Source organism: Aquarana catesbeiana, linkage group LG02 (genome assembly GCF_042186555.1).
Source record: "Aquarana catesbeiana isolate 2022-GZ linkage group LG02, ASM4218655v1, whole genome shotgun sequence".
NCBI classification, from domain to species: Eukaryota; Metazoa; Chordata; class Amphibia; order Anura; family Ranidae; genus Aquarana; species Aquarana catesbeiana.
In genome coordinates this window covers 357,727,106-357,739,790 of record NC_133325.1, presented here as the reverse complement: position 1 = coordinate 357,739,790, position 12,685 = coordinate 357,727,106, and the positions used below count along the sequence as shown (strand labels likewise).

The following is a 12,685-nucleotide window of genomic DNA, read 5'->3' as shown; positions in this document are numbered from 1 at the left end:
TTCATTGCCCCGGAAACCACAATAACCCCAAAAAGAGAACCAGGTACCTACTGTGGATGCCTTTGACTGCAAAATACCTCACAGAGGTGGACCTTACAAACGTTTTCTTCAGTGTCCACCCTCACCCCTCCTGCTGGTACCTTTTTGCATTCATCCACGGAAAGAAACGGCAACATACCTAAACAGTTGTGCCGCAAGGAGCACAGAACTTTCCAAGCCAGTTTGCAAAAGCTATGGCTATCATCCTTGACACATAGCAAGAGGAACACCCGGAAGTGATTCTCTTCCAACATGTTGATGACCTTCTCCTTTGTGCAGCGGACTTAGCCCCTGTTGAAGTCACCTCAGAAAGCCTGTTGTGCTATCTTGCCAACCAGGGCTGCAGAGCCTCAAAGCCCAAATTGCAGTGGTGCTCAACACCTGTCATTTTCCTTGGACTAATTTCCTAGTGCAGAGCATGGATTCCAGAAGCCTTCCTACTGATGCTCTGCAATCAGACCCTTCCAGATGTCTCCTGAAGAAATATCTAAAGTTTGAAACCCTTGAGTGCGCCACCCCCGGCGCTAGGGCTCCCAGCCTACGACAAAACGCTCAGGCTCTTTGTATCCGAACGTCTGGGACATGCTGCAGGTGTACTCACCCAATCACACGGCATCAGCCTACGCCCCATAGGATATTATTCCTGTCGGCTGGATGCGGTAGCAAGAGGAGGCCTATTGTGTCTGCGAGCTGGATTTGCTACACAAGCCTTGCTTGACAAAACTTTGAACTTGGTCCTCGGACACTGCCTCGTTCTGCTTGTTCCCCATGACGTTGTTGCCATATTCAACCAAGATCCAGCCGAAACACTTGTCCACTACCAGACACTTGAGACTCCTGTGTTCCCTCCTACTGGACAGCATTACTCTATTAAGTTGTCAAACACTGAACCCTACCACCCTTCTTCCACTTCTCGAGGGGGGAAAGGAGGAGGAGGAGTAGAGTCTTGACTTGTCACCCCCGTGACCGCACAGGACACGCGGTCACCACTGAAAACACTGTTCTACAAGTTGAAGCCTTACCACCGGTGATGTCTACACAGGAGGCAGAGCTGTATACTTACTACAGCATGTAAATGGGCAGAGGGAAAAAGAGCCAACATTCATATGGACTCAAGATATGCTTTCAGCATTGCCCATGATAATGGTGTTATCTAGGACAGAGGATTCCTGATGGCTGCAGGAACACCTGTGAAAACTTGATTGATGCCTTACTTCTCACAACCCAAGTGACTATTATGAGTAAAAGCACACGACAAACTGAACTCAAAGGAAGCTTAAGGCAATCATCTAGTCAATTCAGCTGCCAAACAGACAGCTGGTGGTCCACGGGAAGTGGACAGCAGGGTGGTAGAAGAAGACCACCCCGTGCTTACCTTACAGACTTTCCCAGTGGACAGAGTTTATCTAAAAGAACTACAGGAAACAACAAGTGCGGATAAGAAGGAAAGCTGGAAATGGAGAGGAGCAACTCTCAGAAATGGACTATTCGAGTGCAACAAGAAGCCTTGTCTACCCAGGAGTATGTACCCAACCGTGGTGCAATGGGCACATGGAGCTGCCCACTTGACAAAGACTTTTATGAACTCTCTTATCAACAAGTGTTGCACCAAGAGTTACTCCACTGACCGACAGCTTCTGCAGATCATACATTATCTGCACCAAATGTAACCCAGGCTGCACAGAAGAAGCACAGAAGAAGCACCTGGCAAAACCCCTATACCCCATTCCAGAGGATGCAAATTGATCATTCTCAAGTGCCAAGAAGTGGCAGATTCGAATACGCCCTAGTGGAAGTGGTCATGACTGCCAGGACCACAGCTAAGAAATTACTGAGTGAGATAGTATGTAGATTTGGGGTCCCAGAGGTAATATTGAGAGATCAGGGACCAGCCCTAACAACAACCCTTACAAAAGAGATTTGGGCAGCACTGGGGGTTCAGTTGGCACTACACATCCCATACCACCCTCAAAGTAGCGGGAAGGTAGAAAGGATGAATGGGACACTAAAAACAGGATGTTAAAGATGGCCCAAGAGACTAACTAACTTGAGTTGGCCAGACAGTTAGCCCATTGCCCTGTTCAGTGTCAGACACACCCCCAGGGGAATCATGCCCTATCCCCTTATGAAATTCTGTTTGGTTCAGCTCCCAGACTTGGTTGTTACTTTCCACAACAGTTACAGTCTGATGTGTTGACTAATTATGTAACCACATTATCACGAGAATTAACCTGAATGCATGTCCAGGTGTTTTCTTCCATTCCAGATCCTGAATTAGATACAGGAACACACCAACTACTGTCTGGAGATCCTTGAGCCAAGTTATGATGGTCCATTCCAAGTTTTGCTGACCACAGCCACCTCAGTCAAGTTGGCCAGGAAGAACACCTGAATGCACGCTTATCACTGCAGGAGAGCGTGTTTTCGGGTGCTGCATATCCTTTTTCTGTTTGATCTAGGGGGGAGGGGCCAGGAGGTGGCCATCACAAAAATGATAACATAATTACGTTTTGGTGTAACTCTTCAGGTACACATGTGACCACCTTTACCTTAGATTACTGTGACATAGTACCTTGTCCGTTTGACCCTTCATGGTGATGCCATTGGTACAGTGAGATCCCTGACGGTAAGGACATATATGTTTGCCACACAGACAGTTACTGGGGACAGAGTTGTGGTTTCTGTGGGGGCCAGTGGGTTGGAACCCAGGGCCAGACTGGGCGACCACAGAGTGCATTAGACAAAAAAGATGAAAATAGAAAGCCCCCATATCCTAACCAAAGATACCCCTGATACATACACTGACCCAGCACACAGTCAGAGGAGGAAGCGAGCAGCTCTCTCCGGAAGCTTTGATCCTCATGTATACATACATGTCATAGGGGTTACAAGGGGGGTCCCTGATGAGTTTAAAGCCAGGGATCTGGTAAAAGCTGGTTTTGAGTCTTTGATCCCCATAACAACTGTCAGCAAGAATGTAGATTGGATTAACTACATGTCATGGTTATGCAATAGAGTTTGTCGATCAGCATACCTGTCTCCATGTGTTCATCTCTAGAGACCAGCTGACCCTCACCAGACTGCTTTTGTAACCTCTCCTCTAAGCATGGCCCCACCCCAGGCCCTATCAGGGAACCCTATATTAACCTGTGCAATGCAAGCCAGCAGTGCTGATCAACCATTGTGTGTTAGCCTCTGTGTGTACTTGCTGTGTTTCCTACATCTGATTCCGGTTACCGACCTTGGCTTGTACCTTACTTTCCTTGTTGTTCCAGTCTGCTGCCTCCTTCCTCTTCTCCTGTAGTGTGAGCGTGAGCTGTGAGACCCTGGGGGCCGCGACCTGGAGCCAGACTGCAGCGCAGTCCATCCTCACCACTAGAGGCTCTGGTGAACACCTGCTGGCTCTTAGACTCCGCGCCCTGGGGAATCTATGCTCTAGCTCCCAGTGGGATCTGTGTCAGTGGTCCAGTAGACCTGCTTCCTGAACCTCCCAAGGTACAATCCGCAGCAGTCACCCGTAGGGTCCACTACCTTGCAGTACACTCCTGATCCCAACGGTGTGCATCTGTCACCCAGCCTCTAGGTGACCTGACACTACACATATTATAACCAACAGAGATTTGTAAATTACTCTAAAGATGCCCTCCAGGGAATTTCTGATCAGTTAGCCCCCACTTCCTACATGACATTCCAGGACCGGATGGCCTTAGACATGGTGTTATCTGGGAAAGGAGGTGTTTTGTAAAATCATAGGAAAAAACGGGAACCTGTTGTACATACATTCCTGATAATATTGGCCCAAATGGTAAGGTTACTTTAGCTATAAAGAAATTAGAAGATCTGTCACTAGAGTTGAAGAAGAACTCAGGTATCACAGACCCATGGGATCAATATTTTAGCTGGATGAGTGGGTGGCAGAAGGTGTTCGCCCAGATACGGGTAACGGTATTAATAATCCTGGATCTTTTAGCCCTGATTATATGCTGTATTCTACCTTTTGTAAAAAAGTTAATGAGCAAGGCTGTAGACAATAGCACACCTACATTTCTCCACCAAGAAGAAGAGGACCTCCTTATGATGGAAGATGACAAACCCTTCACTCCCCTACAGTCACTCCCTGTCCATAATCTCACAATCCTATAGGATTATAGGGATAGATAGCGCCTGACTGCACCTCTCCAGCTGTATCGAGGAGGGAAGTGAACAGTTGCTGCCCAATTCTATATACAGCCTAAAAGAGTTGCTGAGGAGAAGGGCCAGGCCAAAAAGTAGGACCTTTAGTATTAGGGACAGAAAAGAGAAAATAGTCATTTTAGGGGGGATTGTGAAGGAATGTGATGTAAATAATAATAATAGTAATCTGAAAATGTCTATTTTCTTATGTGTATACATATTTTTCTCCTTACTCATTATATAAGTATACAGATTTGCTCTGTTCCTATATTTTCTCAAGATGGCGTGTACCCCCTACCTCCCACACATCAAAAGAACGCGGAACTGAAGATAAGACCAAAGAGAACCAAACCTCGTTATGAAAATTATCCATCTTCTTTTCTATCTTAACCAATGAGATGTACCTATTAGACTAACATAGCAATGACGTATTTGTGTGTATAAAACATTAACACCGCCTTGAATAAATCAGAAGTGTAATGAGTTGGCAATTCTGAGCGTGTCTCAGAGTGTTTACTTTTATATGCATGCATATCCACACTTTTCAAATTAGAGACAGCAGCAGATAACCTTGAGCTCGATTGAAGCTCTTAAATCATTACCATAACAATCCAACTTGTTACTGTTAAAAAAACAAGCATGGTAGCTTCAATTTATTATTGATGTAAAGAATACAGAACACATTTCTTAACTACAGTGGTCTTTTAATTAAATATTGTTTAAAAGTATAGCCCCCCTCAATCAGCCTACATATTGCTGTAGCTTGCAAATTCACTTAGTTGACACTGGCATTCCAGAGGAGCGTTAGAATTCAACCTGCACAGTAAGACGCACGCATTCATAAAAATAGGATTTTCCCAGTTACTGTAAAATTCTTTTTATTTACGTTTATTTAGGGAAACAGGCATTCAGACTGTTGCATTATACTGTGGTCTACAGGATGACTGGACACTGGGAAGCAAAATAAAAATGACTGGCTTGGTAGGACTCCTCCCACTCCCAAGCATGGCTCAGTTTGGTGGAAAAGCAGAACCATGAGAATGATTATAAACACTGGAGGTGTGGGACATGTGTCACTCAAACTCCAACAAATAGATTTTAGGGTAAGTACAAAAATCAGATTTTCTCTCTCATTCATTAAAAGGAGAAGTCCAGCCTGAGCTCATTCAGCTGGGCTTCTCCTATGGGTCATAGGAGGGCAATTTGTTTTGCACTCCTGTGACCCATTTTCAGCAGAGAGCAGTCTGAATTCCCCTCTCTGCTGACGTCACCAAGATCAGTCCAGGCACAGCGTTATCCCGACTTGGGAAGTCTTTATCCACCAGGTGCCTGGAATGATGGCAGTCACAGCCTCTCAGCGAGCCGCTGAGACGGCTGATCCCCGCCCTTCCACAGCTCAGCACTTCAGTGAGCGTGGAGGAACAGAGCAGGAGAGCTGCTGACTGATAGGCAGCAGCTCTCCGCTCAGGGAGGTGAGAGAACCAAGCCATCAACGACGTTCGGTGGCTCGGGTTCTCAGTGAAGAGGTGGGGGGGTCCGATGCTGCATCCACCTAGGTAAGTATGATTATGGGATAAAAAAATCCCATACTTCTCTTTTAAAGGGACACAAAAACTCAGGGACATCCAAAAGCAGTGCAACTGAGGGGTGGAAAAAAGCATCAAAACACTAACAGGTCCACACAAAATAGAAATTGGGGGTTGTCTGCAGTTAACAGAGGACAAAGGACCCTACACCCAAAACTGGCATGAGATGAGGCCTTAACATCTACATGAAGTTAAGCTGGGTACACAGGTTACATTTTATATTTGTTCAGTCAGCGGGCTGAAAACAAATAATAACTAACAGATTCCTCCATCAACACAAGCGATGTGGATGCAGGATTCCTCTCCCCTGCTGGGACATTGTATTCTGACAGTAGGGACACCCTGCTCTCTTCAGCGCTGAGGCTGACTGGCTGCAGATCGAAAACAGTTTTCTAACAGTCCTGCTCTAACAGGAAGGGCTACACATAGATCAAAATTCAGCTAGTCCCTGCTGATCCGGTTGCATTTTGATCTGTGTGTAGAACTTTAGAGAAAAAGTGAACAGTAGACCAGGTGGCAGGCTTGCAAATTTGGGAAACAGTTGCTTGATGCTGAAAAGACCAAGAAGTACTCACAGATATAATAGAGTAGGGATGACAAGGAGAGAGTCAGTATTTCTAATGCCTGCAGTTGCTGTGAGGTAGACAAGCACAGCTCAAACTACATCTAAACAATAAAGAGGAAATCTTCAGATAAACTGGAGCCAGAGGGCTAGAAGAACAATGTCCTGGTTGAGGTGAAATGCCGATCCAACGTAGGAAAAAAAAAGGGGGGTTTTTCTCAACACCCATTCAGAGATGCCCCTGTCTCTTTAAGACCTGGGCTTCAACAGACATGTCTTTATAGCTAGTGACTGTGAAGCAGAATGGTAGACTGGACCACGAGACAGAAAATGAGACAATCTGGTAAAGCGCAAGGTGAATCTATTAGCAGTCCAATTGGGTTGTAGTACCATATCTGCATGGGCCAGTCCAGCTATGAGGTTCACTGGAATGCCCCAATCTTAATCCTGCACAGTAGACAGAGAACAAATTTGAGAAGATAAAAAGGCATAGATCAGGCCATACCAGTCCCACAGAGTTACCAGAGCATCCATTAATGAATTTCTGCATCTGAAAACCAGTCCAGTATGTAGTTAAAGCTGGAGACCAGAAGACCACATCTGGCTTCACCCATGTATGATACAGGTCCTGAAATCCCTCAAGGTTAGGAAAACACTTTCCCAAGACCAGATGCTACCAGCTAAGGAAGTCTGCCTGCCAATTGTCAATGCCTGGAAAGTAAACAATGCACATGGTAGGAAAGGTTAACAGATGGCTCTCCACTTTGGAAAGCGGTGGTGCCCTTTTATGCTGAATTGGATTCATCTGAAGGTTAGGGGGACTTGAAAGCCCAAGGTTTGCAGTTTAGCTGGGTGGTTGGCTTTTGAGACCTGGGAGTATTGAAAGGAACTCTTCTTGGACTCGGAGGAGGGGTGGACCTTTTATTCTTAAGCTTTAGCCTTCTTCTGCTGAAGCAGATGAGGATGTTCAAGGCAGCTCTGAAGAGACTTTGACCCTTTGAAAGGCATGCACAGCACCTGCTTTAATAAAGCATGCCTGCTCTGCAGGACACTTTAGCCGAGAGTCTTCAGCATGTTCACCAATACATAAGATGGGGGGGCAACCAGCAGCCTGTGTACCCAGTAGCTTAGGGCTCCACGCACAGGCTTAAAATGCTCCACGAGGGATCAGCTTGAAAACAGACTGGATCACTACTCATGGCCTTAGTCCAGTTTACCAAGGATTGACAGACTAGCATCACTGCCAAGGCAGAATGCAGACCTGAGCCTGCCAGAAAAAAATAAGGCCTTGGAAAGAGTCTTTAATCGTTTATCAATGGGATCCTTAAAACACAGGCAAATCCTCTATGGAAATTGTCAATGCTTTGCAATATTGCCAGATTTACTGCAGGAATAGCCTACTTCTTACAGCAGGATTCTTCAAACAGATACATGACCGCCAGGTGTTTGAGAGTTGTGAACAGCTTTGTCAGGATCAACAAAAGCTGGGAACAGTCAGTGGAATGGAAGGGTCTTGATGGTCTTCGGGCTTTTAAAGGAACCATGACCAGTAACTGTACTGGTAAAAGCTGCAGACTGAGTCTCTAGTTTTAAAGTGGTTTGAACCGTGTCAATAAAAGAGATGATCTCTATGTCTGAGGTGTAATGGCAGCAGCCTTCGTCTCCTCAGAGGCAACATCATCCTATAGTTTTAGAAACTCAGGGTTACACTTATAGCAGATGAGGAGTGTGGTCACTAACAGGGGCTGTCCCTAGGGGGTGCTTTGTTTTGTACTCCTGGAGGTGGCGCTATAAACCCTATCTTGGTTGAAAAAACAAATAAAAAAAAAAAAAAACAACAACAGGGAAGATAGCAAAAAGGTTAGACTTTTCTCAGCAGAGCAGGGAAATTTTTTTTAAAAACTGAGGCCAGCTGAGTACAGTTGGGGTTACACTAACTCGGTGTCCAATCCTCTTATAAGCATCCATATAACCAACTAGTCTCCGAATTCCTGTGTCGTTTAGTGAGTGAGAAAGAATCACCAATGTTCTTTTTTGAATGGATTGGCCCATTTACTGGATATGTTACGCAAGCACTGAGTGAGTGATTCTTCACAAAGATCAGACAAAGCTTTACTACAGAAATGTATAGGTTAAGGACTCACCTGATCTCTTGTTTCTGCCTCCTGTGTTTGAATACCCTGCAACTGTTTTTCATAATTTGAACACATATCACAACGTCGTCCTAGCTTATTACCAGCTGTGTGCACCTGCAAAACACAACATAAGACTGTTCTCCATGGAATCTTAAGTAAATTGAGAGCACGATGAAAAGCAATACACATAATCCTCAGCAAAAGAGCAATCATTTTTAATTAAAATAATGTAGTTCCGAATTGACTCCCAACAATTATTGTTGCCTCACTGTGCACAACAAATAAAATTGGTGGCTTTGTTTAAATATCTTGGAGTTTGGGTTCAACCACAGGTAGGAGATTATCTAAAATACAACCTACAACCCCTTTTTAACAGGTTTCAACTGAAGAGTAAGGCCTGGTCCAAATTACCTTTATCAGTGGTGGGCCAAACGAATCTCATCAAAATGATATGGGCTCCACAATTACTATACATTCTACACAGCTCCCCTGTGTGGATCACTAATGGCTGGTTTAAAAGGATTGATGCTCTTTTTCGCATTTTTATATGGAAGGGTAAGAACCCCAGAATTTGCAACTACCAAAAGATGGTGGGGGCCTAGCAATTCCTCATACAAATTTATACTTCCTTGCTGCGCAGTTGCCATACCTAGCAGGGTGGGACGTTCAGAACCTGCATGACTCAAATCAGGCCATCATACTCTCCCGAGAGGCAAAATATCACCTCTTGGCTCAGTTGGAGGCTGGAGGGCTTAGTGACCCATCTAAATACCCCGCTCTAAAGTTGATGAATAAAGTGTGGGAAACCATAAAAAAAAATCATGGGTTATTCTGGCGTTTCCTCATATTCTCCCAATATGTATGAGGGTTCGGTTCACGGAATTAAGCAAACTTTCTGGGTTTGACCATATACTATAAAAGGGGTACGATTTCTCCACCAGTTATTTGCACAGCACCATCTTAGATCCTTGCAAGACCTGCAGGGGGAATTTGATACTTCCTCTCGCAGATTTTTTTTAATATCTTCATCTACAACAGGCAAAAATAACCAATATGGGATTGAATTCAACTCCCCTCATTGATTCCTTGGCCAATGCAGTGGACAAGAAGGGTCTTATTTCCTCCCTGTACAGGATGCTGCTGGACAAATCTCAGGATAACATTCGTATACCAGGTAGGATAGGATGGGAAGGTGATATTGGGGAAATAGATGATGAGACGGGGCAGGCAATATTGGAGCAGGTTCAATTGGTTTCCCAGAGGTTGTCCCAGCTGTTTGTACTCCATAGATCGTATAGAACGCCCATACAGTTTCATAGATGGAATCAAAGGGATGATTCCGATTGCCAACGTTGTCACAGCACTTCAGCTGATCTTTTACGTCAGCTTTGGCGTTGCGCCAAGGTGATTCGTTACTGGCACCGAATCATTGATACTTTCAATAGGGCATTTCAAGATAATTTGATTAATGATCCTTTGACATGTGTACTGGGGTTTTTGGAAGAGGAAGTTTTTCCAAATACTGTTAGAACCCCTCTTTCCAGACTGCTATTTCTGGCTCGTAAGTGCATTGCATCTAAATGGCTGTCCCCTCTCCCTCCTACAGTGGAAGAGTGGCAATCACAAGTTTATTGCACGCTCCTCAAAGAATGTCATCTTAACCAACAGAGAGGTACACCTCACAGTTGTGGGACCCATGGTTGCAAACCCCTGGCTTAGCTGCCCTGACATTAGTATCTCTACGGATTTTTCAATGTTAAAATGTATCAAAATGTATCTGTTTTATGCTATTATTCTAGCATCACCAGTCAAGTCTGGTTACTTAACACACTTTTGATGGTACACAGGATGATAGGTATGTGCAAAATTGTAGGCGGGCACAATGTTGATAGGCGTAGGAACAGGGGCATCGTATGATACTAAATTTGTGGTATATCATGTAATAGGTATGCCAATGTTTTTGGCTGTATCTTATGTTACAATTTTGCAAGGTGCAGCACGCTGCATAATGCAGGGAGATCTGCGTGGAGAAATAGCCATTCAATGTCTTTGTAGCGGCTGCTTTTTATTTATTACTCTATGCCTCGTTTCACACTGGGACGACTTGTCAGGCGACAAGCGTCCTGTTCTCTGCAATGGAACCGTTCTAATCGGAGCGACGCAAGTCGCTCCGACTTAGAAAAAGGTTCCTGTACGACTTTGGGGGCGACTTGCATTGACTTCTATACAGAAGTCGTTTTGCAAGTCGCCGCTGAGTCGTGTCCTGGGTCGCCTGAGGCAGTCGCGCTGTAAGTCGTGCTGCCTCAGTGTGAACCGACCCTTTATAACAAGTTTTGTAGGCAATAATAATTCCTCAGGATTATGATGCCGATGTCCATTTTATGGTATTTTCTTTTTCGTTTAGTTTATCTGTACGTGTTTTGTAAAATGTACAAACCTCTGAATAAAAACTATTTGATTAAAAAAAAAATAATGTAGTTAAAGCTCACCCCCAGGCAAGCCTCTAAAAATAACTTTTACATATTAAAGGTCTATTGATCATTTGGGTTAGGTTTTAAGCGCAGTAATATTTACCACATTCCTCGCTTCCCAAACTACTGGCACCCTTCTCCTATCTGCACCAGCCCCAGAAGGTGAGGAGCAAAAGAATGTCACCAGCACACCATGGATCTCCAGAACGGGTCCAAAGCTTTAATCAGCGATCATAGTTTTACAGCAGGTAGTAACTTTTCGGAGCCAGGCAGGACCCTTTCGTCAGGAATGTAATGAAAGGATCCTGCGCAGCGCCAAAACTTTGCTATCTGCTGTAACAATGTAATCACTGATTAAAGCTTTGGACACATTCTGGAGATCCATGGTGTGCTGGTAACATTTTTTTTACTCTATTTATGGTTCCAGCCGGAGGTCACCTCAGCACCCACTTACAAGCACAGCCATTTCTAAAGGAGCATGTGCATTGGGAATTGAATATTTATGCCCTGGAAGGTGGATGGGGCTTTGATTGCTGGTTCTTCATTGCACATGAAAATTCAGAGAAAGAACTGTTGCATGACGAACAACACTGAGGGAATGGCTGTCATTTAAATATATTTGCAAATGAATGCAGCAAAGGAGTAAGCTGTTTATTATTTTTTTGATACATTTGTGCTGGCTAACTGGCAGTGCTTGGGAATTTTTGTACTGTTCGGTGGGAATTGCTCCATTCCGGATTTACCATTACTACTGCCTGTTTTTTCTTATATATTGTTGGATTAGTTGTGTCTGTGCCACGTCAATACTTTTATATCTGTATTGATATGTTGCTATTCCAGAAAATAACAAGCAGGTATACCACACACTAGTACCATTTTTTTACGGCTAGAGACTTGAGCTGAAATAGGTACTGTAAAGAGCCCTGCATTAATTATTTGCCTGACAGTCCAGTCTCCATGCTTCGGTTTTCATCCGGCCCTGATGAAGGAGGCCCTAAAAAACCCTCAAAATGTATAACTTTTTCTACTTGATTACAACTAAATGTGATTCTGGACTTTTACAAGTATAGTGGCTCTTCTATTCTCTACCTACCTCCATGGACCTCCAGTGTTGCTCCACTCATCAACCAGCCAAGATAGAACCACAAAGTCCTATTTTGCTATTCAGCTGAGGAAAGGTTTCCTAAAAATGTTAAGATAAGCTAAAAAAAAAAAAAAAAAAACATATCTGCACTAAACTCAGAGCAGATGTCTATTATTATTTAAGTGTATGTATAATATTTTTTTCTTTTTTAGTAGTGGATAAGAGCAGGCAACACTAATTGGCGGACCTTGGTCTGGATCCAGAATGAGTCAATGTGCCATCTGGACCACCGCGGTCCGGCCATTTCGGAGCCATTTTTCTCCCTGCCTTCGCTGCTGTCACTATTACAGCAGAGAGCGGGGGGCAGAACAGCTACGCAGAGCAGAAGGCACAGCACTATTAGATGGAGGGCAGGAGCTGTCGGAATTAACTTTTCATATTAACAAATTTGAGATTGGTTGCTAGGACGCTGGGCAGTCCAAGCAACCAATCGCCAGCTTGTTAAAACAAAACGGTAACTCTGGGAGCTCCCACTCTCCATCTAGTGCTGCTGTGCCTTCCTTCCGCTGTATGCCCAAGTAAGGTAGGAAGGGGCACAGCTATGATGTGAAGGAGGCCTTTGCGGTGAAAGGGGC

The 12,685-nt window shown here is 44.4% G+C and overlaps 1 protein-coding gene across 2 annotated transcripts in view; it reads right to left on the bottom strand.

Annotated features, from left to right (window-relative positions):
• RABEP1 (rabaptin, RAB GTPase binding effector protein 1) overlaps positions 1–12,685 on the bottom strand; it is a 123,273-nt gene that overhangs the window by 38,148 nt on the left and 72,440 nt on the right. For both annotated transcript variants that reach the window (XM_073615019.1, XM_073615020.1), the window contains exon 10: positions 8,505–8,609. In XM_073615019.1, coding sequence (XP_073471120.1) covers positions 8,505–8,609 — 105 coding nt within the window. The remainder of the gene's footprint in view (positions 1–8,504; positions 8,610–12,685) is intronic.